This window comes from Schistocerca gregaria, chromosome 9 (assembly GCF_023897955.1).
Source record: "Schistocerca gregaria isolate iqSchGreg1 chromosome 9, iqSchGreg1.2, whole genome shotgun sequence".
Classification (NCBI taxonomy): Eukaryota; Metazoa; Arthropoda; class Insecta; order Orthoptera; family Acrididae; genus Schistocerca; species Schistocerca gregaria.
In genome coordinates this window covers 145,326,088-145,353,460 of record NC_064928.1, presented here as the reverse complement: position 1 = coordinate 145,353,460, position 27,373 = coordinate 145,326,088, and the positions used below count along the sequence as shown (strand labels likewise).

Genomic DNA, 27,373 nt, shown 5'->3' with positions numbered 1-27,373 from the left:
TGCTAAGCTTGTAAGTCAGTGGTTCCCAATCCCAATCCTTCTTAGACCAATACCCCTGAGTGCAATCAGACATTAGCTAGTACGCACTGCCCCCCCCCCCCCCTTTCCAACTACTCAACATTATCACCAATTTAAGCACCTAACTAAAGTGTAGAATGAAAGACTTTTCTTGGAACACTTTTATTTTTAAAATGACGAAAGATGTACGATATTTAGTTAACGTGTGTGTGTATGTGGGAGGCATGGGACGGAGGGGGGGGGGGGGGGGGTTAGAATGAATGGCGAAGGAATTCTTGGTGCATCGCAAGTGCTACCCACATCTCCTTCTGAGATAAGAAAGCCAACTGTCCACAGTGAGGGTAGAAACTTGTTTACAAAACAAACGACCTCTGCAATTACACCGCTACGTTACGGCACTTGCTTCGCCTGGTCACTGCAACCCCATTTAAAATCAACCAATTTAAATATGTGTACTGTTCTTACTGTTCATAAATAGCTTGATTGCTGCATTCATTACTTCTGAACTGGCAGAATTGAAGACTTGAGGCCGTTAATGCTTTGTGTCTGACCACAGCCGGTAACAGTGATAATAATAATAATAATACTGTGTTCAGCACTATAGTAGCCCATACGTAGCTACTGCTATGTCGTGCTGTCAATTAATTCATTTATCCGTTTCGAAGCGAGTAATGAAGCAACTGCTGGACTGTTGAAGATTCTATCTACAACATGTACAAGACATTTTCTTGAGATATATAGCATTTGTTACGTATATGTCTCATTTTTACCATCAGCGATGTATGGGACAAAGCACAACATATGTTTGTATCGCGTCGACTATGTGAGAAACCTGCAAAAGTCCACCGCATTAATGCTATTAATTGAGAAAAAGTAATTATTGATAACTTATATGATCAATATTAGTGTCTTACAAAAATGTAATAACAGTAACGGTCTTTTACTAATAATTTACTTTCGTGACTGAAACATAAAGGAATCGTTTTGTTTTTACCTCTTACATCTACATCTACATCTACATGACTACTCTGCAATTCACATTTAAGTGCTTGGCACAGGGTTCATCGAACCACAATCATACTATCTCTCTACTATTACACTCCCGAACAGCGAGCGGGAAAAACGAACACCTAAACCTTTCTGTTCGAGCTCTGATTTCTCTTATTTTATTTTGATGATCATTCCTACCTATGTAGGTTGGGCTCAACAAAATATTTTCGCATTCGGAAGAGAAAGTTGGTGACTGAAAATTCGTAAAAAGGTCTCGCCGCGACGAAAAACGTCTATGCTGTAATGACTTCCATCCCAATTCACGTATCATATCTGCCACACTCTCTCCCCTATAACGTGATAATACAAAACGAGCTGCCCTTTTTTGCACCCTTTCGATGTCCTCCGTCAATCCCACCTGGTAAGGATCCCCCACCGCGCAGCAATATTCTAACAGAGGACGAACGAGTGTAGTGTAAGCTGTCTCTTTAGTGGACTTGTTGCATCTTCTAAGTGTCCTGCCAATGAAACGCAACCTTTGGCTCGCCTTCCCGACAATATTATCTATGTGGTCCTTCCAACTGAAGTTGTTCGTAATTTTAACACCCACGTACTTAGTTGAATTGACAGCCTTGAGAATTGTACTATTTATCGAGTAATCGAATTCCAACGGATTTCTTTTGGAACTCATGTGGATCATCTCACACTTTTCGTTATTTAGCGTCAACTGCCACCTGACACACCATACAGCAATATTTTCTAAATCGCTTTGCAACTGATACTGGTCTTCGGATGACCTTACTAGACGGTAAATTACAGCATCATCTGCGAACAGTCTAAGAGAACTGCTCAGATTGTCACTCAGGTCATTTACACTCCTGGAAATTGAAATAAGAACACCGTGAATTCATTGTCCCAGGAAGGGGAAACTTTATCGACACATTCCTGGAGTCAGATACATCACATGATCACACTGACAGAACCACAGGCACATAGACACAGGCAACAGAGCATGCACAATGTCGGCACTAGTACAGTGTATATCCACCTTTCGCAGCAATGCAGGCTGCTATTCTCCCATCGAGACGATCGTAGAGATGCTGGATGTAGTCCTGTGGAACGGCTTGCCATGCCATTTCCACCTGGCACCTCAGTTGGATCAGCGTTTGTGCTGGACGTGTAGACCGCGTGAGACGACGCTTCATCCAGTCCCAAATGCTGGCCAGGGTAGTTGACTTACACCTTCTAGAGCACGTTGGGTGGCACGGGATACATGCGGACGTGCATTGTCCTGTTGGAACAGCAAGTTCCCTTGCCGGTCTAGGAATGGTAGAACGATGGGTTCGATGACGGTTTGGATGTACCGTGCACTATTCAGTGTCCCCTCGACGATCACCAGAGGTGTACGGCCAGTGTAGGAGATCGCTCCCCACACCATGATGCCGGATGTTGGCCCTGTGTGCCTCGGTCGTATGCAGTCCTGATTGTGGCGCTCACCTGCACGGCGCCGAACACGCATACGACCATCATTGGCACCAAGGCAGAAGCGACTCTCATCGCTGAAGACGACACGTCTCCATTCGTCCCTCCATTCACGCCTGTCGCGACACCACTGGAGGCGGGGTGCACGATGTTGGGGCGTGAGCGGAAGACGGCCTAACGGTGTGCGGGACCGTAGCCCAGCTTCTTAGAGACGGTTGCGAATGGTCCTCGCCGATACCCCAGGAGCAACAGTGTCCCTAATTTGCTGGGAAGTGGCGGTGCGGTCCCCTACGGCACTGCGTAGGATCCTACGGTCTTGGCGTGCATCCGTGCGTCGCTGCGGTCCGGTCCCAGGTCGACGGGCACGTGCACCTTCCGCCGACCACTGGCGACAACATCGATGTACTGTGGAGACCTCACGTCCCACGTGTTGAGCAAATCGGCGGTACGTCCACCCGGCCTCCCGCATGCCCACTATACGCCCTCGCTCAAAGTCCGTCAACTGCACATACGGTTCACGTCCACGCTGTCGCGGCATGCTACAAGTGTTAAAGACTGCGATGGAGCTCCGTATGCCACGGCAAACTGGCTGACACTGACGGCGGCGGTGCACAAATGCTGCGCAGCTAGCGCCATTCGACGGCCAACACCGCGGTTCCTGGTGTGTCCGCTGTGCCGTGCGTGTGATCATTGCTTGTACAGCCCTCTCGCAGTGTCCGGAGCAAGTGTGGTGGGTCTGACACACCGGTGTCAATGTGTTCTTTTTTCCATTTCCAGGAGTGTATATAGATCAGGAACAGTAGAGGTCCCAGGACGCTTCCCTTAGAAAATTTCATATTACCCCTCAAGCGGTAATTACCCCCAGGTTGTGAACGACTAATCTAAGTCAATGCGGTCAAAAGATACGGCCATTCATGTCACATATTTTGATACTCGCAAATTAACTCATTAAAACCTATAGGATACTTCCTCTTGAGGTAGAATCATTAAATTTAGCGAATTATAATTAATTAATTGTATGACAGGGAAAAAATATTTCGCTCATAATTTGTTATCCAACTTCACACTTGAAATTAAAACTTTATCGAAGGTCTTGGAATCCCTGGGACTTGTATCTGGACAACGTCAGTGTAGATAACTGGGAAAAGCCGTCGAGATCGTCGGTCCCGGAATGGATGAACTGTCTATGTATACACAATTAAGTTTGTACGGAGCCCTGTGTGCGCGAGTCAGATCCGCATCTGGCCAATTTTTCATTGAAGACCTCGATTTCAGACCAATGTCAGACAATTTTAGGGTCTCAAAAGCAACTAAGGTATGCATTCTCCCAGTTGCAATACCAATAAACTGTCATTAGTATACTTTGAGATAGTGTATAACTTACAATTGATACTGCAACTGGAAAAATGCGCCGGCCGTTGTGGCGGAGCGGCTGTAGGCGCTTCAGTCCAGAACAGCGCGACTGCTACGGTCGCAGGTCCGAATCCTGCCTCGGGCATGGATGTGTGTGGTGTGCTTAGGTTAGTTAGGTTTAAGTAGTTCTAAGTTATAGGGGACTGATGATCTCAGATGTTAAATCCCATATTGCTTTTCAGATCCGAAGGTGGTCTGATGGACCGACATCAGAGTTCTCAACAAATAATGGCGATTCAGCTGTGTATTTTGTGATGGAATTCTTAATCTTTGTAAAAGCTGTTCAACATCACCAACACAAAATATTTCCATATATACCGTATTAGCCGTATAGGATATTTAATACGTTGTCAGCTGGTACAAAAGTGACATGTCTTTTGGCAGTATACACAAAACGCGATGTCTTGACCGACAAATTCATCACCGTCCAGCCCAAACCGCCAACGACAGACACTTGAAATTTGCACAGGGTGTTGATCTTATACTGTAGGAGTCGTTCAAGAAGAGATTTTTCGGAATTCAGTGGATGAAAGAGTTTTTGAAAATGCTATTACGGTAGTTTTATAGCTAGATCTACAGAAACTGGTATTTGGTTTCTTAGTCAGAAGTAAAGAAAGACGAGTTTCAGGATTTTTAGAAATTTAAAACAGTGGGCAATTTTTTTTAAAAAATAAACCACTATTAAGGAACTATCAACGTACCTTTAAAGCTTACGTCTGTCACAATTGGTATCTGACTTACCGGTTAGAAATTAAAAAAAAATAAGTGTTTCGATGTTCAGGGAAATACAACCCCTAATTGGGAGAAATTGGGAATGGAATTTTTTATGAATTATTTCCTTATGAAAGACGTTTTAAGGCTAAATCTATGAACATTTTAATTTAGCTAGTCAGTTAGAAATAAGAAACCACATGTTTCACTAAGTTTGGAAGTTTAGCCACTAGAGAGGAGAAGTAGGGTGTGATAGTTTTATGGGAATACTTCAGCATGCAAATATTTTTGAAGCATTAACTAGGAAAATCTGTTTTTCGCTTCTCTGCTAGAAATAGAAAAACACACATATTACTGTTTCTCGAAACTCGGGCCCTAATGAGGTGAAATCTGTACCACAATGTTTCATGAAAACATTTGATTGTGAAAGCATTTTTAAAACGAACTGGATGTTAATTGGTATTTTGTTAAAAAAAAGCCGTGTTTCACTATTTTTGGAAATTCAGCCCTTAAGGGGATGAAATAGGGGTGAAAATTTTTAAGAAAATATTTCGTTATATTAAAGAAAATGAAAACTAAATGTAAAAGTTAGTATACCTCTTGTCGGTTAGATGTAAAGAACTACCTTAGGGGATGCATGTTTCTATAGCAATATCATAAGAAAGCAAAAGTCATAATTAATAAAAGCCTTGGGCTCCAGCTACAAGAATCGCTTTTTGCTCAGAATTAAATTCGGAAATAACCATGATTCTACGGCCTTAATTAGCTTAAAAAGTTTAGACGATGTTGCAATTTTTGAACAACATAAACATTCGATTAAAGAACCAAAAAAATAATGTGGAGACTGTACAGTCTACGTGAGCGAAGCAGAAAGCGCTATGCCAGTTGCATTACAAAACACAAAACTGTATCACCACATTTTTTATTGACAACATTGATTTCGGTCAAACATCATACACTATTCGGGTATCAAGGGCAGCTCAGTTATGCATTCTCCCGGTCGCAGTACCAATAGAATGTCAAACGTATAGATTGAGACAGTCTCTATGTTACATTTGGTATTGCAACTGAAAGAATGCATAGCTGAGTTGCTTTTGCGGCCCGAAGATGGTCTGATGTTGGATCCAATTTGAGGTTTTCAGTAAAAAATTGTGGTGCAGCTGCGTTTTTTATAATTCAGTTTATAACCTCCCTAAAAGCTGTTCAACACCGCCTACAGAAAATATTTCTGTCTGTATTGTGTTAGCCATATGGGATATTTAAACTGTTGTCAGGTAGCAAAAAACTTGCGTGTGTTTTTGATAGTATGGGCAATTATTTACCCATACATGCTATAAGAATGTGTGTGCGTGTGTATGGGTTTTCCGTACGTCCTCCTCAACCTATGGATCGATTTCAACCAAACTAGGTATACATATACCTATATACCTCACTGCCAGGCGTCAATTGTCGTGGGGGTAAGAACCACATACTTATCAAAGGGATGGGGGCAGGTGTGAAAAACAAGCGTAGTCCGCGACTCATGTGTTCCCAGAATTCATTCATCTTGTATTTGAGAATGACAGCGACTAACAACAAACTTTACACATAATTTCAAAAATTTCAAATCCTTACGAAATCTTTTTCTCTCTGAGAACTCCTGCTAAGTAATGAAACGAAAAATATTAGTACTTTTTCGCTGCTCCCGCCGTAAATGTACTGCGTGAGGCACGAGGTATTACTTCTTTACTACTAATTGCATTCGCGAGACATTTTACAAACAGTATGCACACATTTCAGTGAACAAAAGTGCGAAATTACATCATTGTGCGACAGACGCTTGAAAAACTGCCGCATCATGCATGATGTGTGAATTTCTTACTTCTTTGCGACGAACTCCGTTCGCTATAAATTTCTGAGACAGCATCCACACGTGCCGCTGAAAGTACCTACAGCATTACACAGTTCCGGAGATGTGAAGTCGTAAACAGTGAGATGCGTGAAAAACCGTCACATCGCACTTGGCTTTTAAATTTATTACTTCGTTGATACTACCTCCATTGGGAACACATTTTGCAGACAGTATCAACATGTGCCGCAGAATGTAGCTACATAATTATCTCATTCTACTACACACAGTTCAGGAGATGTGACGTCACAAACACAAAGCACAAGGCGAGATGCCTTCGCGACACGGGCGCGGACGTACAGCTATGAACAATTACCTGGGCTACGACGTCTTTCTTCGCTAATTGCTTATAAAATGGATCAGAGAATATGTAGTAAATTTTACCGTAAGAACTCAATAAAGTACAGCTAACTTTTAGAGCCGTTAAAAACTCCTTTTGAAGAACATGTCACAGGTAGAACTAGGGATTACAAGTGGTATAAGCGTTTCAAAGCAGGGCTTGAGGATGTTGAAGATGGCAAGCGACCTGCATGCCGCGGCACATCATCAGCCGATGAAATCTTCCAAAATGTGAAGGAAATCATAATGCACGGCCGTTTGAAAACAGTGGGAGAAGTCCCTTAAACGGGCTACGTTTTATAAACATAGATGAGATTAAAATCGCGTCGTTGAAAATTCCAAAAAATCGAGTTCAAGAGGTTTTCGGAGATTGGAAAAGGGGTTGGCATAGGTGTGAAATATCTATTGAAGACTATTTTGAAAGGGATAACGTTCATGTAGAGAAATAAATAAATTTCTTCCCTAAGAAAAACAGGAACTCTCGATTTTCCTTAACACATGCCGTACGTTATACAATACTGTAACTTTATGTAGGTAATTCGTTGAGCTGATACTGCTACACTATGTGATCAAAAGTATCCGGACACCCCCAAAACATGCGTTTTTCATATTGGGTGCATTGTGCTGCCACCTTCGGCCAGGTACTCCGTATCGGTGACCTCAGTAGTCATTAGTCATCGTGGGAGAGCAGAATGGGGCGCTCTGCGGAACTCACGGACTTCGAACGTGGTCAGGAGATTGAGTGTCACTTGTGCGTACGTCTGTATGCGAGATTTCCACACTCCTAAACATCACTAGGCCCACTGTTTCCGATGTGATAGTGAAGTGGAAACGTGAAGGGACACGTACAGCACAAAAGCGTGCAGGCCGACCTCGTCTGCTGACTGACAGAGACCGCCAAGGGAGGGTCGTAATGTGTAGTAGGCAGACATCTATCCAGACTATTACACAGTATTTCCAAACTGCATCGGGATCCACTGCAAGTAATGTGACCGTTAGGCCGGAGGTGACAAAACTTGGATTCCATGCTCGAGCGGCTGTTCAGAAGCCACACCTCACGCTGGTAAATGACAAACGACACATCGCTTGGTGTAAGGAGCATAAACGTTGAACGACTAAATAGTGCAAGAACGTTGTGTGCAGTGACGAATCATAGTACACAATGCGGCAATCCGATGTCAACGTGTGGGTGTGGCGAAAGCCCGATGAACGTTATCTGCCAGCGTGTGTAGTGCCAACAGTAAAACCGGAGGCGGTGGTGTTACGGCGTAGTCATGGAGGGGCTTGCACCCCTTGTTGTTCTGCATGGCACTATGACAGCACAGGCCTACATTGGTGTTTTAAGCAACTTCTAGCTTCCCACTGTTGAAGAGCTATTCGAGGATGGCGACTGCATTTTTCAGCACGATCGAGCAACTGTTCGTAATGCATGGCCTGTGGTGGAGTGGCTGCACGACAATAACAGAACAGACTGACCTGCAGAGAGTGCTACAGAACACCTTTGAAATGTTTTGGAACGCCCGGCCTCACCTCTCCTCGGTGCAGCAATCCGTGAAGAATGGGGGTTGCCATCCACCAAGAAACCTTCCAGTACATGGCTGAACGTATGCCTGCGAGTGGAAGCTATCATTACGGCTAAGGGTGGGCCAACACCATATTGAATTACAGCATTGCCGATGGAGGCTGCCACGAACTTGTAAGTTATTTTCAGCCAAGTGTCCGGATGTTTTTGATCACATAGTGTATGAATGCTAGTAGTCAAAGGCGCTCAGATGGGGCAGCAACGAAAGTTATGTGAAAGCATATTTTTCAATATTATAGGTGTACACTGCCTGACAAAGAAAGTGAAGTACTTGGAAGTCACGATGGGATGTCGGTGTAACTTCGTATACGTTGTGCAACTTCGTATACGTAAACACCGTCGGCGCGTATGTACGAGTTCTGTCCAAAAAATTCCGGAACTTTGTACGCAAAATTTTTCTAAGCTTACCTTTTACTTATTGTGCATCGTCTTCGAAATTTTCTCCTCCACAACTGATAGAGCGCTCGCAATTCCGTTTCCACTTCCGGGAGAAGTCTTACTACGCCTCTCACTCGATTCACTCTCACGCTTTCAATTCAACTAAGTACCTGGGTGTTAAAATTACGAACAACTTCAGTTGGAAAGACCACATAGATAATACTGTGGGGAAGGCGACCAAAGGTTGCGTTTCATTGGCAGGACACTTAGAAGATGCAACAAGTCCACAGCTTACACTACACTCGTTCCTCCTCTGTTAGAATATTGCTGCGCGGTGTGGGGTCCTTACCAGGTGGGATTGACGGAGGACTTTGAAAGGGTGCAATAAAGGGCAGTTGGTTTTGTATTATCACGTAATACGGGAGAGAGTGTGGCGGATATGATACGCGAGTTGGGATGGAAATCATTAAAGCAAAGATGTTTTTCGTCGCGGCGAGATGTATTTACGAAATTTCAGTCACCAACTTTCTCTTCCGAATGCGAAAATATTTTGTTGAACCCAACCTACATAGGTAGGAATGATCATCAAAATAAAATGAGAAAACAGAAAGGTTTAGGTGTTCGTTTTTTCCGTGCGCTGTTCGGGAGTGGAATGGTAGAGAGAGAGTATGATTGTGGTTCGTTGAACCCTCTGCCAAGCACTTGAATGTGAATTGCAGAGTAGTCACGCAGATGTAGATGACGCGTACCACCATCTGCGAATTTTCTTTTATCTCGTCTATCACTGCAAATCAGCGTCCTTTCAACGGGGTTTTCAACTTTGGAAATAAAAAAAAAAGTCCACAGGAGCCAGGTCTTGAAAGTACAGAGGTTGAGGCAGAACAGAGATTTTGTTCTTTGTGCAATAGCGACGCACCAGCTGGGACGAATGTGCGGGTGCGCTATCGTGATGCAAGAGCCATAAATTGTCTCGCCACATTTCATGCCGGTTTCTTCTCACATCCTCTCGCAGGTGTCGCAACATGTCTCGACACTACGATCGATTATTTGTCCTTGTGGCACGAATTCGTGGTAAACTATTCCTTCAAAATCAAAGAACACTTGGGCAGAACACTACACACCTTATAACACTACAACAGCATTTACGTAGCTTATGTAATCAAATACGAAATTTGGTTTATTACATACTATGTTCCAACAGAACAAATAGTCCTGTCACGGAAGCCACGTATAACACTACCGTCTGTCTGCTACTGCTATACCATAACCTTAAAGTTGGAAGCAGGTCGTGAAATAAAACTCTCTTGTTAAAGCAGTTATGGTATAAAGCAACAGAGCAGTGTTACCCTCTGAGAGGAATTTTGTTATGTTGACCGTGTTGTACCTAACGGAGGTGGGTTATCGGAAATGAAAGTCAGAATTACGTAAATATTTGAACAGTAACAAACAAAATTTTGCCTATCTGCACTGTTCAACGGATAAAGAAAACGGTCGCCAGCCTAACTAGGCAAGAGAATGATTAACATTCTCGTTCAAGAAAATAGTTATTATAACTTTAATGGATAAACACAACCGATACTTTGTAACACGCGAGTGCAGTGAACTCTTGACACATACATATGTTTACGGTAAGATTGAAACTAAAAGTTAGAGCAGCACAAACTATTTGCAAAATTATAACAGATACCGAAACACACTATTACTTTCAGGGCTTACACAAACTGAATGGTATTTATAACGTTATTATTACTATTCACTGCAGAATCATTAAGTGGATATAGGTTAAGTTTCTCTCAGTTAAATACTTTACTATTTAAAATGAAAGTTAATTGGAATCCACTAACAGGTTGCTTCTCACTGTCATTTGAATAAAGAAATAATGTTTTTTATAATTAGTGGTTTTCCCATTACTTGTTACCTAGCATTAACACAATAGACAAACTGTGGATCCTGTTATATTATTAATATGCACTTCCAATACACAAGAAAGACAAACACTTGGCAAACATGAGTATATAACGTTTCACACTGCAGTTTTCCACTTTTACTACATTCAGAGACAAAATTAACATGTATGTAAGATACTGACTCACCTTCTGCGGTTACAACAGGCAGTAATGTGATTATTTACCAAGCAAAACTTTATAAGCCTCAGTCTTAAGAACTCTTAATTTGAAGTTGGCAACAATACATGAATAAGCAGTTTTACTAGGAAAATTATTTTCAGCAAGCATCATTAACTTTAACTCACTCTCTTGCCACGTTAACTTTGTTCAAGAGGCATTAATTAGCAAAAACACTGGTTTTTAATGTTATTTCAGTAGGGAGACTCGGTAATCACTTTAGTTCAAACGGAGACGAACCTGGGAGGTGTTATGATAAGGAGAAAAATCAAGGTAGGTACATAAATTCAGTTATAAATTACCTTATATTTGAGCACACTAACACATCCATTGAGCTGATCCTTCACTGTACATTACTATAGTGTTCCATTACAGTGATTGCGCAATGTGGTGGCGATTGCATGTTGGTAGGTGGAATTGCAGGTAGAATTGCTGGACTCTGTCATTTCTTGGTGGCGATGGTGGATGCCAATTCCTCAATCGTTCCAGCTATTTATCCATCCATCCGAGGCACTAGAAAGTAACAGAAAGAGCCTCTCTCGGAACCAGCACAATATGCAACATTTACATGGCAGTGCACAGTTTGGTAGCTCGTCCCGACTCGTAGCTCGTCCCCTACTGACTCTCAGTTCCACCTTTCCTACTTAGCCAACCACAATTTGCGCGCGCTACCCAGTTCCATTCCCGAGGGGAACCACAACAACTTTTACATACAGAATAATTAAGAACCCTAAGTGAGGATCAGTAGTTTACATAACAGTAACCAAATACATGAAATAAAACAGAACATTTGCACATATTGACATTTCTACAAAAAATTATTCATTCAGAAATTACATTTATATATAGTAAGTTTTGTTCTCTCCAAATGGGACACAGAATTTAAATGACAGATACACTACTTTGCATAGAATCAAATCATGACATCAAAGTTTTAACAAGGAAAGGAGTATACAATTTTATGTTATCGATTCAAACACATTTACAGATACTCAGTGTTATAACATTAAACGAAAGCAAAAAAGTAAAATAAATCCTTACAGCATTCGAGAAGGTGCTACAACCTCACCTGACGAGCTTTTTTTTAATCTTGGAGAACGTTTCCTGACCCATTGTGAATACTGAACCTTGGTGTCAACATCATAAACGTTGACCCACGTCTCAACATCAGTTAAGGAACATTTCTTTCTCATCTGCGCGATTCAGTTGCTCTTCACGCATTGCGAATACGAGGTCTTCCTGGACCTGACTCATCAACTGTGGGACGAACTATGCGGCAACGCGATTCATTCCAAGAGGCTGCGTCAGGATATCGTGACACGATCCAGCTGAAATGTTACATTTTCTACCATCTCTCGGACAGCCAGTCTCCGATTGGCACTCACAATTCCTGACATGGGCGTCGTCGGTAGTCGTCCAAGGTCATCCTGAACGAAGGTCGTCTTTAAATTCCGCCGGCCACTTTTAAATCGTTTGTGTCGTTCGTAACACCGAGTACGGCTTGAACCCTCATCACGGTAGGCTTCCTGCATCATATGGTGTCTCTGTAAGGGTTTTCTTGGGTTTCACACAAAATTTAATCCAACGCATGCCGGCTGATGTGCCCGAGAGGTTCTAGGCGCTTCAGTCCGGAACCGCGCTGCTGCTACGGCCGCAGGTTCGAATCCTGCCTTGGGAATGTATGTGTGCGATGTCCTTAGGTTAGTTAGGTTTAAGTAGTTCAAGTCTAGGGGACTGATGACCTCAGACGGTAAGTTCCATAGTGCTTAGAGCCATTTGAGGAGACGCATTGCTCCTCTAACTCTGCCATCTCGAAATTTGCAGACTGCGCGACACAACATTCTACTCAATACAGCGCTGAACAATAACTAACAGACATACAACAATGAAAGTTCTAGCAGTTACACATTAAACACGGGCGTGTGCAGGGATCCGACCGCATTTCGCTGCAACGCACCATTGCTGCGAAATTACGAATGTTCCGGAATTTTTTTGAACAGGCCGCGTATAGGGGAACTCAGACAGCGCCAGATATTTACTGATGACTTTCAAGATGCCGCAAACTGGTGTGAGGCTTCGATGTCAGCAGCGTCGTCAGAGTTTAGCAGCAGCCCGTATGGGAAATTACGATCCCATGCCTAGACTGACCCTAACAACACACACGGCTGGTTTTGGAGCGTGTGATGACCTCACCCCATAGGAAAAATAATTATCAAAATCTGAACTGTGAAGGTACCCAAAATTCTAGCTGGAAAACCAAACTTGTACTTCTCAATTGGTCACAATCACAGTTCATTTATGAACTGAAAAACCGAATGTTTACGAGAAACTGCTCTGAAAATAACCCGAGTCAACAAAATTGTGTATAGGCCTACTCTCTGAAACTTCAAAAAGGTCACAGATAATATCTGATAGAATTTAGAGGAGGTGACAAAATTACGTGAATCACATACAATACTGTTAATAATTGCATGAACACTGGGGGGATTCACCATACATCCACCCACTTCTGTGTATAACCAGCATTTCACAATACTACGACTCGTAGCAATACAAAATCAAAGCGTGTAATACTGTGTAAACATTCCCCACGTGTTTTTACAACTTATGTGATTCGCGCTCATGACAGAAAATGCACCAATGGTGAAATAGTAGCTTTTATGTCATTGGTCGGATTTCAGGCAATTATGACGGTCACCGTAATTTACGCGCGCATCCGTATTTCGCGTCAAAATACTCTTATTAGTCACTATCACATTGCTGTACTCATAACGATACACAAAATATCCTAAAATAACGCGGCTGCAGTAATTTTGACATGCAAGGAGAAAGAGTTCTGGTGTTTCAACATTGACTACCGTGCAACTATTAGTTCATTAATGGTACTTTTATTTTCGATAGCAGAAAGCAAACAAACAAGCAGAGAATTGATTTCAATAGAGTCCATAATTCTAATACTTTTAATATAGAAAGAAAGTTTTTAGATCAGGGGATAACGTTCGGCGAAATATCTTAACTTTTCGCTGCACACGAAGCGTTGCGCTGGGTAGCACGTCGTTGGCGGGTTACTAAGTTGTGAGCAGGACACAGGCAGTTCCGCTTGTTAATCTTCTCCGGCGAAACGCAGACTAAGTTTCTGCACAGCTGTATCAGTAACCCAGTGTCGACTAACACACCACGAGACGCTGGTATGCGACCGTTGTTGACATGTCCCCCCTTTCAAAGCACATTACGTAGACAGCGTTCGTTTACATACTTCGTGCACTGCCCGTGACGCTTTCGTCCATAATTACACAGTTCGTCACATTCATAGAGGCGTAGCCACAAATAGACAGTTCATAGAATTCTTTTTTTACGTGATTCACACTGTAAACAATGCCCACTCTGTTCTCGCAGTCGAAACTTCTGCAACGTCACTGAAATTCATATATACTGCACAGTTATTTGTCTCCATTCCCAAGCCTGGGTTCCTGGGTTCCTGGGTTCTTTTCCCGGTGGTGCAGGGATTTTCTCTGCGTCGTGATGGCTGGGTGTTGTGTGATGTTCTTAGGTTAGTTACGTTTAAGTAGTTCTAGGGGACTGATGACTTAAGATGTTAAGTCTCATAGTGCTCAGAGCCATTTGAACCATTTTTGAAAGTCTCCACTTTCGAAGCTTGATGGAACATGAATGATAATTGCTCCACCACCCGAGAATTAATGCCAGCAAAGCACTATTCGTCTCGGTCACAACAAAGTCTCGTTTCCTGCACTTCCACAGTCCAGCTTATTTGCCCCTGAACTGAGCTGGCAGTGGCAGTGGTAAAACGAATTGACATTCTCATAGTTCGGTATCACTGTCCACACAATTTCGGGTGATTTTCATAAAAACATAGTATCATTTTCCTACCTCCTATTCACTTTTTTTCTCTAGGGTCGATAATAATTTGCGAGACGAGAGCGAAAGATAACTGAAAAATCTTCGGCGGTGCAAATGCGGTGTAGCGTAGGTGGTTTTTTTAGGCCAATTTGGGGTAGTTTCCCGACCTCACATACCACAACTATCCATTAGCAAATTGTTCATCTCGACTTCCTCTACATCACTGTGGTCGTTCTAACCAGTTTGCATCTTGTACAAGAAGTGTCTCCAGCCGGCCACTGTGGCCAAGTGGTTCTAGGCGCTTCAGTCCGAAACCACGCGGGTGATACGGTCGCAGGTTCGAATCCTGCCTCGGGCATGGATGTGTGTGTGATGTCCTTAGGTTAGTTAGGTTTACGTAGTTCTAAGTATAGGGGACTGATAACCTGAGATGTCAGTCCCTTAGTGCTCAGAACCATTTTAACCATTTTTGAAACTCATCATCCGGTAAAGTGACACGTCGGAAGAAAAAAATGTCGGGTGCGGCTTTTCTTCCATACACCCCCAGAATGGCAGACAGAATCGGCGTATACAGAGCAAACACAGCGTAAATCCTATTTACAAACTGATCAAGAAACAGGCAGAACAAGAGAGGTACAATGTTGATCGAGATATTATTGTCGTGCCACAGAGGTCACTTTCTGGGCGCTGTTTATATTCCTCGCGCACTGCGGCTGGGTACTTATTTCTTTAACGGTGGGAAGCCACGGAAGTATAAGCCAGTAGCCCCCATATCTATTGAAGCTACTTTCATTCTTGAAAATCGGGCTTCCCTTCTACAAATGTTTGTCTCCTTGGCCAGCATACGTACGTTATTGAAATCAGTGTGCCTCGGCCGCAGTTCTCGCAGTGTTCCGCTGTAGCACATCACACACTCTGTTCTAATCTCGTGTGGGGTCCCTGCTCTTTAATAGGTTATCTTACTGTCTTCCCGTTTTACCTACATACTCTCTGCCATAATCGCACTTCACTTTATACAGGGTGTTTCACAATTTCTGTCACACACTTCTAGACCAGCGGTTGTAGAGGGGACGCAGAACATCATTTTTTACGCAGGAACCCGCGTCCGGAAACGTCCTCCATCGTGGGTATCGAGTGTCAAAGTTATAGGCGCCGGCGCGTGTAAATGTATGTAAATGCAGGGTGATTCAGTGCTGGTGTTACAAACTTTATGATGTTACAAACTTTCTAGGATGATGGAAAAGGCTGAATGTCTCAATCTGAGGCCCCGTACCGGAAACGGACGAGTCGGAAGTTATAAGAGAATAACGTTCTGATACCTCTGTCAGTGCAATGCATGGAGTGGTACTGTTGTTGAACTTACAGAAATGGTAGTATGGACAAAAATTAAAAAAAAAATTGTATATTAGTAATTTTCGCCTCACAATCATTAATATACGCTTAATAGTAAAAGCCTGATGGCTTAAAGTTATTGAACAATTGTAAAGTAAAAGAAATGAACCACTGCATAGCAGCGACAGAATCTATTATTCTTTATCTTTGCCGTACTTGCGCGGTGCCTGTAAATATCTATGTACATGTATCGATTAATGATATAAAAAAGAATTCTGTTGTTTCAAGACAAATGAGGCATTGGGCGCCTCGCCTTTTACTGTTTGTATTCCCTGAAAGGCGGACGCGGTCTTGGTGCGTTCCGCATCGGTATATTAATGGCTCTGAGCACTATGGGACTCAACTGCTGTGGTCATTAGTCCCCTAGAACTGAGAACTACTTAAACCTAACTAACCTAAGGACATCACACACATCCATGCCCGAGGCAGGATTCGAACCTGCGACCGTAGCAGTCGCACTGTTCCGGACTGCGCGCCTAGAACCGCGAGACCACCGCGGCCGGCTCGGTATATTATATTTTATGTGAAAATATTCAATAAATGTGCTAGTTGTTATTTTTCCAATCAGAAAACATGTAGTTTCTTGTAACTGATTACGAACAGACAGCATCAAGAGGACATTTTGACTGTTATGTATAAAGTATTTAACCACAATGGTCGTCTATTGTAATTTAATATGAAAAGGTACGTATCATTCAAAAAACGTGTGTTAAGGATAAGTGTGCTTATTTTAGTAAATTAACCTTGATGATTTCCATCTCCTCATTTACTTGAATGATAATTTTTTTGTTTTAGTTCATCACCAGAAATTACGATCACCCTGATGGACCGAATGCAGCACGAGGCAGAAGGAACATTATCGTTTTCCTATTCTTTCTGAATCAACTCTTTTTTTTAATTGGGTAGTGTTGCATTTCTTTTAAAGTCTATAAATTTCTGGTCCCTTAGTGTTGTTCCGGGTATGACTACATCGCGACTATAAAAATGCACAGAAATGATAATTTCTTCCGAACGATTTCAAATAAATCAATTTGCTGCTCTTATTCAGGTATTTAATGCTCAACGTATGTTATTATAATAATGCAATCAATCCCTGATTCTGTTGCCAAGTGGCCCACAAAATTATTCACATTTTCGACATTTTTCAAAAAAATAAAAATAAAATAACAATTCTTTTTCTTTTCGCCCCCTAACAGCAACGCTACAATGCCTAGTAAATACAGGCTCTAAAATGTATGCCTTAAGAGTTGTGAAAACTTGTTCAGTAAATGAGATGTGTTTCACAGTAGATGTACTCATGGCTCCTAAGGTATTAATTTTGGAGCTCATGTTTACCATACTTCTCTCTTGTTTTGGTCCATACTACCACCTCTGGTAGCTGCCTGCCCTACATTCTTAGCAACAACATGTACACCACTATCAGAGGCATCAGAACTGTTTTCGCTTGTAACTTTCGACTCGTTCGTTTCCGGTACAGAGACCCTTGCCTCGAATTGATATATTTTCCCCCTCCATCATCCTTGAAAGTCTGTAACATCATCACGAATGCACCCTGTATGTACATACATTTAAAGGCATCGGCGCCTGTAGCTTTGACTGTCTGTAGCGTCATTGGATGATGTTTCCGGACGTGGGTTCCTGTGTAAAACTTGGTCTACTAAGTCCCCTCTACTACCTTTAGAAATGTAGAATTTGAACCCCGCATCTCATGGCCGAGCGGTAGCGTTCTCGCTTCCCACGCCCGGGTTCCCGGGTTCGATTCCCGGCAGGGTCAGGGATTTTCTCTGCTTCGTCATGGCTGGGTGTTGTGTGATGTCCTCAGGTTAAGGCTAGGGGACTGATGACCATGTATGTTAAGTTCCATAGTGCTCAGAGCCATTTGAACCATTTTTTAGAATTTGAAACACCTTGTATACTCTCGTATTGTGGAGGTGTTCAGGCACGTCCGGTTCGCTTAGAAATAAGTCTTTCGTTTTGTTCTGACTGTAATAATACGTGGCCTGTATTTTATTTTCCGCACAGTTCTGGTGCTGCGATTACTAAGGCCCCTATGACGCTTGTCCGGCAGCCGTCTACGCAGCACCTAGAGCACGGCCTTGGTATGGAGAGCCACACGGCGCTTTTGACACCCACACGACACGGGCCGTTGCGGTCCTGAAGTCACACGGCGGCCGTGGAACAGTCGGGCACGCCTTGAGCAGTTCTCACGGCGACGGGTCTGACAGTGGGACCTTGTTAAACATGTGTCAGGCACGCCACGGCTCGGCAGTCTTCGAGGCAAACAACTGCGTACGCATCATCTCATCCGTTCTACTGACATTTTCCATTCCTGTTGTTCTTGTAGCTTCTTCTCGTAAGCCTATACATGGCTTTGGAAGCAGACATTTAACGATTAGTTTCCTTAATGGCAGATTTTTGTGGGGCAAAACTCTACAAAACTGCGAGGACACAGGGTGACCATAACATTTCCAACAGGAAAAGAGTAAGGTAAGGTGGGGCAAATCCGACCTAGTAATTTCTTGTGGCTATAAAAGGCTTATTCGAGGTCGGATCTTAACGTTATATACATTAAATTATAGGTAATATAAAGCAGCAACTGCTTGCAAAATATTTTTGTAATGCCATCAATATTTTTTGAGATATCCGTATTTTAAGAAACGTCCATTTTTGCCATTTGCAAAAAATGGTGGGGTAAATCAGACCCCCTATTTGTTTGGCTGATTTTGCACAGAAATAATTCTAAATGAACGGTTGTTTCAGGAAATAATTATAAGCAATTATGTTTATTACATAAATGAACAAAATTTACTTAAAAAATAACAATGTTTAGAGTACTAAATATACTGAAAGTTAAATGAATGTAAATTTTAAACGAAAAAAGATGATTTCATTGCACGGCGGCGCAACAGCAATATCGGAATGTTAAAATCAGGAGCGACAGCTCATAAAGACATTCCCATTTCCATTGCAGCAAGTGCTCAGAGAATATCGTTTTGACTGCGTTTTTTCGTTTTTCGTTTGTAATTTCGTACCATTTTCCTAAAAATAAACAAAATTCAATTTGTTTTCATAAATAAATAATTTCATACACATAACCGATAAAAAATGAGCGGTCGGATTTACCCCACCATTTAGCGGTCGGCCTTACCCCGCCATGCCATTTTTCATTACACACACACAGAAACACGGCCGAGGTTCGAGTCCTCCCTCGCGCATGGGTGTGTTTGTCTGTCCTTAGGATAATTTAGGTTAAGTAGTGTGTAAGCTTAGGAACTGATGACCTTAGCAGTTAAGTCCCATAAGATTTCACACACACACACACACACACACACACACACACACACACACATAGAAACAATTTACACGAAATTTCCAACGAAAACGATACATACACTGAATAGGTCACTAAATGCACTACCAAATCACTTACCATTTGTTTTTACGATCATTTTATTTTTAATAAGGTAAATGTAATGATGAAATTGGCACAAAAATGAAATTGAAACAATCGAGATCATCCTTTTTTTGTCTTTTGGGTGTCTAAATATCAAATGCTGCAAAGCTGTCAAGGTGACATTTTCCTTATTGCGGGTGCTCCATATGGTAACACTAATGCGAAATCGCTCCGCTTTGCCGTTTCTCACAAATAGTGGGCGGTCGGGTTAACTATCCGGTCGAATTTACCTCATCTTACCCGACATACCTACTGAATTGGCCAAAGAAATAATGTTTATCTATTCATTTAAAAACACATACATTTGACGTTGTCTTCTCTGATTATAGCAAATGAACACTTAAGACTGTCGTGCGCTGAAGCTTGGTCCCTCCCTATTATATTTTTCTCAGGTTTCCGCCTTTTCGAGAAGCTAGGTCTCTTTTGTCGTGGCATCCTAAAACTGCTGGCAGTTGTAATCAGAGGTAGCTTTCATTTTCACCACACTTTCCAGCATCTCTGCTGAAAGCCTACTTTTTTTCAGACGACCAATAGTTTGAGATAACACTGAACATTCTTTCACAGTCTGCATTAGTTCCTGGAATAGCAAAAATGAACTGCACGAACCTTTTAAACTCTTCATTTAAATCACAACCATCCTTCATACAACACTGTAAGACAATCTCACATTTTTTCAGAAGACACACACATTTTTTCCATGATTCCAAGTATTCTTCAGTTACTCGATTCATATCACAGTATGTATCAAAAAAATGTTTACGTCGCCATGGGATTCACTTATATTTTCGTGCAGCTCATAGCATGATTTAAATTCTTCGTATGCTATAACAGAATTTATCAGCAACTTCCTTAGTTCAAGGACGTCTGTAATAAATCGTTAAGACCATTTTTTTTAAGAACACACGCGTAGTAAAATACCCTGACAGTTTCCTGAATCTGAGTTTTGTTTAGAACACCATTCTCTGCAAATGTGTTCTGCAGTGTCATTACTGTAAGTCGAATAAATGTATTCACATGCCTGTCTTGGAACTTCTGAAGTAGATTGTTATATTACCAGGGCCAAGCCTTCCGCCGGAGTGGCCGAGCGGTTCTAGGCACTACAGTCTGGAACCGCGCGACCGCTACGGCCGAAGGTTCGAATCCTGCCTCGGGCATCGATGTTTGTGATGTCCTTACGTTATTTAGGTTTAAGTAGTTCTAAGTTCTAGGGGACTGATGACCTCATAAGTTAAGTCCCATAGTGCTCAGAGCTATTTTACCAGGGCCAGTTTCAAATCAGTATTGTTGCATCAGATGTAGTTTTCGTGTTATGTCAATCCATGCAGTTTTGATTTGGTTTAAGTTATTGACAGTTTACACTGTCGCAGCTAAATTACATTTTCGCAGCCAACAGTTCAGTACAGGACAAAGCGCATATACGACTAGATAAAATGCACGCTTACATGCCATTCGTATTATAACAGTTGCGTTTGAGACTGCTGTCAGTTGCGTAAATTCAATCATATGTTTTTGCTTTTACGATGCCTGCAGAAAAACCAGGAGTTCACAGTGTATTAATAATTCTCCATTTGTTGCTCATTATTCTGAAGGCACATTCTACGTACCTTCGTACGCTATAAAGACGATAACTCAAAATTCTCTTTGCGGCTGTCGAAAATCCCCTCCATACGGTCGAAGAAAGTGTCCTTGCAGTCCAAAAGTCTCGTGCCTCCACAGAAGAAGATATCTTGGGACTTCCTTCTGTGGCACATGTAGTTCGTCGAATGTTGATATACTCATTCGAAAGTACTGGAAAAATTTCTCGGGATCACTACAGAACTCTTGAAATGCAACGTGAAACGCCCGCATTCGTTCTTTTTTAAATTAATTGGATGAATCAACTGGAAGAGTGGGAAGAAAGAAAATGATGAAACTGCCGTGCCACGTCGTCCACAACAGTGGCCGGATAAACGTGAAGCCACCGTTACGGCGTGCCGTGTACACGGTGCCGTTTAGACGGCTGCCGCTCAAGTTTGAAACCAGAAACAACGCCAACCTAACACAGTGAGAAGTTGGTTCTTCGTCGTCCTGATTAACATAACTGATAATATTTATTTGAAAGACCAATCGTCTATGGACAAATCATCATAGCCGTTGGCTTTCATTGTTTTGTTTAAGAAATCCAACGCCGATTCCTAGGCGTTATTGTCATTGATGCGGAAGACACATGAAGATGGACTGTCGAGCGCTACTTGCTTCTGGGCTGCATGGTGATGCGAAGTGGAATCAAAATACCTATTAGTAGGCTTTGGACACAGTTTGTGCCCCTAAGAAATTCTGGTATCTATGAAGCTACTCTTTACTGTGAAGCCAAGTAATAAATGTGTCATCCACACAGCAGAGTCAACGAGAAGCCCTTAGTGGCGCATTTCTTACTGTGTGTTATTCAAAATATTCCATAAAAATGTCAGATGCTACTGGTGATGGTCAATCTATAACAGCACCGTCACATTGTTCATAAAATTCTCATCCATTTTTAAAATAATGTCAGCTGCTACTTGCGATGAAGGTGAACCTATAGAAGCGCCGGCACATTGTTCAAAAAATTCTCATTTATTTTTAAAATATTATGATCGCAGACTTAATTCGATCTTTCCATACTCATCTGTAGCAACTTTTCCCCCAAGACCTTCTAACAATACCACCACTTGCAAAGTACATTAGAAATCAGATTAATAATGTTGCTCACGCAGCATATGTTCGCTTTATCGGGCAACAACAAAACTATTGACTGTGGATGGTATCGTCAGAATCGAAATAATGAGGTCAATGTAAATAAGTCATTGACACTTATTTTGAATGGATTCCCACGTAGATTTTGTCGAAGTCGTTATGTTGATTCTAGGGTGATTCCACTTTGGCTGCTAGAAGGTCCGGATCTGTATTTTAGCAACATTTGAAGATCCAACAAACGTGTTTTTCAGGAAATTCTTAATGATCAAACAATCCCAGATCGGAACAATGGCACGACAGAAATAATTTTTGACTTGGTTTTCACGATACACATTTTTAATAAACTTCTTGTAAATTCACATATACTTCTTCTTAATTGTCACATCATCAAGAAAACCGGTTTGTATCAATCTTCTCATATTTAATTTCCACTTTAACCGAACACAAGACTTGACTGTTCTTTTACAAAGCGAAATAACAACATAACTTCTGCAAGGTGAAACAAAGACTGTTCTGTGCGCATTCACGCCAAAACGGTTACAAGTAAGTCAAAGATTATGACAGTCTCACAGAAATGAGTACACACAAGAACCATATCACTGTAATATATCGATACATCGGAGTACCTATACATTAATAAAACCAAATGTGAATATTGTCGCAAACATATGTCTTACTTCGCAGAAAAGTAGATGCATATTACTGGTATCGAGAACTGGGGTTGGAGTGGTGTAATGGTCATGTAAATAAAGAACCATTACAACCTCCATTGTGCCTCCCACTGGTATAGTAAAAAATGAATTCATGTCCAAAGCTACAAGTACGTCACTAGCATGATATCTACACCTGCATTAAAGACAATAATATTTTGATAAAAAATGCGCTCTCTTGTTCTGCCTACTTCGCTTATTGTCCAATGAGGATAGCCCAGCAATAGTAGCGGGAAGAACTGTACCCAGTAACCTGATTTCTTCAGAACAAGCGTGGGAAAATTCCCTTTTCTAAGTGAGAGCGATACGGGACTTTCGCAGCGTGCAGTTAGCTGTGAACGCCAGTGGATCCTGAAAACGATCCCAGCAGAGGGGTCGAAGCATCGATAATGTAGAAGAAATCCGAGAGGAACATAATGCGGCGGAGCGACCTAGAAGATTATACCTTCAATGTTGAACTTGTACAGAAACCAGACCCCAGATGAATAGTCGAAGGACATCAAAATATGCGTTGGTTGAGAAGGTGAAAATACGGGATTTTAACTTGTTACCGACGTCTCAACATTGAAGCTGTGAAGGAAACGAAGGAGAAGTTTGGGAGAACTGAAGTTCAGGGAAAGAAAAAAAAATTGAGGTTTGCTGGTGATATTGTAATTCTATCAGAGTCGGCAAAGGAGTCGAAGGATCAGTTGAATGGGATGTATAATGTCTTGAGAAGATACTGTAAGATGAACACAAACAAAAGTAGTGCAAGGCTAATGGAATGTACTCGCGCGCCTGTGAAGAGTGGTTTGAAAAGTTCTCGGAATTACCACGTAAGCGCTAGCGCAACGAATTGTTCACGTGATATTCATTGGACTGTTGTCTGTAAACACGTGCCACGTCAGTGCCCTTGGAAGAGAGCTGTGGCGGTGATGTGGCTCTGTTGTTGCTCCCGCGTAGTGACTTTCGAAGATGAAAAAAATCGAGATTCGAGCAGTGATTAATTACTTCGTAAAGAAAGATATGAAAGCAAAGGACATTCATGTCGGTCTCCAGAATACACTGGGGACGCTGCTCCTTTATATTCAGCTATTGCAAAATGGACAAATGATTTTATATTTGGTCGGGAGAGCTTAGATGATGATGCGCGCAATGGTCGGCCAAGCTGTGTCAATACTCCACAAATCATTGCACAGAATGATCATGGAGGATCGCCCATTGAAAGTGCGTGAAACTGCTCACACTTGCCAGATGTCATCTGAAAGGGTATACCACATTTTAAATGAAAACATTACGTGCAAGGTGGGTGCCGCGACTACTGACGCTGGATCAAAAAAGCTTACCGTCGCCATGGCCAAATTACACGAACTGAGGTATGAATTGTTGTCACACGCCTTATTCACCTGATATGGCTCCGTCAGACTCCCATCTCTTCCCAAAACTGAAAATTTTTCTTGGTGGACGAAGGTTCACTTCAAACGAAGAATTGACAGCCGGAGTTGACAACTGTTCTGCAGTCCTGGTGGAAACTCGTTTTCGAGATGGGATCAAGGCACGTGAACATCGTTGGACCAAGTGCATTAATCTACAAGGAGACTACATTGAAAAATAAAAAAAAGATTCAGTGATGTAAGTACTTCATTCCGTTCCGAGAACTTTTCAAAACGACCCTCGTACATTAGGAAAGGAGGTACTGAAAGTGGTAGATGAGTCTCACTATTTGGGCAGCAAAATAATTGATGGCCGAAATAGAGGACATAAAATGTAGCTTGCCAATAGCAAGAAAAATATTTCTGAAGAAAATAAATTTCTAGACATTGAATATCAATTTAAATGTCAGAAAGTCGTTTGAAGAGACATCTGTCTGGATTATCGACTTGTTTCGGACGTGAATCGTGGACAGTAAACATTTCGGTCAAGCAGAGAATATAAGTTTATGAAATGTGGTGGTGCAGAAGAATGCTGAGGATCAAGGGGGTAGATCGAATGCCAAATGAAGAGTTACTGAACTGAACTGGAGGAAGAAAGAAATTCATGACACAACTTGATCTATCAATTGATAGGACACATCCTAAGGCATCAAGGAACCGTCAGCTGGGTAATGCAGGATGTTGTGGAGTGTGAAAATTGTAAAGAGAGGTCAAAGCTCGAATGCAGTAAGCAAGTTCAAATGGATTTAGGTGGCAGTTGTTATACAGAGATGAAGAGGCTTGCACAGGAAAGCATCTTAGTAGCCTTCGGATTTGATTCTCTTGACAAGGATGAGTGTGTCACAGGCATATTTTTAGATATTTAGAAGGCCTAAGGTGCTGTTGACCACAATATTATACTAACTAAGCAGGAATCGTGAGGAATAACAGACGTAGCAAATGAATAGTGCTGATCGTCCCTAGAAGACAGGGTGCAAAGGGTAAAGATATTACACCTCAAATAAGGCTAAACTTTAAGTGAACACTAATCAGAATCAAAATACAGTAATACCTCCTGGTTAGGGCGCATACTGTTTCTCATGCATATCAATGACTTTCCTAACACTGTTGCTCATGGGGAAAGAGTTCTCTTTCCTGATGACAGGTGTAGTGTGTGCAGCGACCAGGAGTGAGAACTGAATGAACTTTTAGCTCTAGCCTCTAAATGACTTCTTTGCAAACAACGTTGTTCAATAGGGATAAACCAAATGCCGTAGTACCGTTTTATACGAACTGGCCTAGGATTCGAGAGGATGTAGGCTCCAATATTGAATGGATCATTTCGATTTATGTTTTTTGTAGTTTCCCTAAACCAGTTCAGGCAAATGATGGTACGGTTGCTACCAGAAGGCCACGGCCGGCAACACGTGCCAAACTTATCAACCCAGATCCTAAGTATTGAAACATTCCAGTCCGAATCGCTTCACAATCGTCATACTTGCGATACCTCGCGAACTAGCTGTTCTGGACCGTAATTCTGGTAGCTCGCAGCTATGACCTTCTGAATGCACAGCTTCTGAACAGTCGCTCAGCCCCACTACAGAAAAGAAAGCTGACTTTTCACGCTGAGGGTAGACGTTTCTAAACGTTGCTACGTCTAGCTAGCCATTCCTCTCCCTAGCAACACTTGCTTAACCCAGTCCGTGTACCCCCATTCAGTATCAATCAAGTCAAAATGTGTGCACCATACTTAGTATTTTGTGGGAACTGCCTAGCACTCGGAGACAGCATTTTCATGATATATTTAAGTATATGTGACGTATATGTCTCAACTGTACTATCATAAATGTATGCTAGAAGTATATTTGTAACAGGTTAATTAAGTAAGGAAGGTGTTATGCATACATTAGTTTCACAAGCTGTAATCTACACCACATTGGGTCACGTGATATTGATGGCATTTGAAAAAAAAGTAATTACTACTAATTTATTTAATCAGTATTACAGTCTTAGGAATAGTGATAATGTTTTTAAAAAATTCGTTTCCTGTCAGAAACACAATGGAGCCAATTCATTTTAACCGTTAGAAAATGTCGTTTTTAACTCTCAAGGGGTAACTACCCTCAACATGGGAACCACTGTTGTTGTCGATGTCGTCGTCGTCGTTTCTGTGGTGTAGTAGTAGTCCTACCCATCTGTGGATCACATTTGCAACGATATTGGACATGTCGTCGTATTACAATTTACGAACAACAAAAATAACGTAACTGATAAGTACAGAAGACATTAACACACTAAATAGTACTCGAATAATACAAGGATAATGAAAAAACTAAGCTTGCATGTCATGGAAGATCATGAAGTGGATTGGAATCGATCTATAATTATATTATGTGTCTCTCTCTCACTTTTATATTAATTGGTTTGCGGTTTGCATATTCCTCACATGTAAGTAAACACATATAGGAGGATAACAAAGGATCAGGATATAGCAAATCAATTACCGAAACACAGTGTTTCTATTTTAAAGGGAACGGTGAGGATTTATTCATAGAAAAAAGTCAAACACATGGGAACATGAAACTTCTTGGCAGATTAAAACTGTGTGCCGGACCGAGACTCGAACTCGGGACCTTTGCCTTTCGCGGGGAAGTGCTCTACCATCTGAGCTACCGAAGCACGACTCACGCCCGGGACTCACAGCTTTACTTCTGCCAGTATCTCGTCTCCTACCTTCCAAACTTTACAGAAGCTCTCCTGCGAACCTTGCAGAACTAGTACTCCTGAAAGACAGGAACATAGACAACAAAACTTTACAGCACTTTCATCGGATAGAAATGCAAACTACAAGTACGAACACATTATTACAAGGAGTTATTGCTTGGAGGTCCCTTAGAATATTATTATAATGCAGCTGCAAGAGTACAGAGAA

The 27,373-nt window shown here is 41.8% G+C and overlaps 1 protein-coding gene across 5 annotated transcripts in view; it reads left to right on the top strand.

Annotated features, from left to right (window-relative positions):
• The window catches only part of LOC126292093 (uncharacterized), an 88,772-nt gene that overhangs the window by 6,835 nt on the left and 54,564 nt on the right, over positions 1–27,373 (top strand). For 3 of the 5 annotated variants that reach the window (XM_049985914.1, XM_049985913.1, XM_049985911.1), the window contains exon 2: positions 18,197–18,463. The exons of 1 other annotated variant lie outside the window; for it this stretch is intronic. Coding sequence is in view for 1 of the 4 variants with exons in the window: in XM_049985908.1 (XP_049841865.1) it covers positions 18,579–18,661 (83 nt within the window). In the remaining 3 variants the exon portion in view is untranslated. One more of the 5 variants, XM_049985908.1, reaches the window with a different exon arrangement.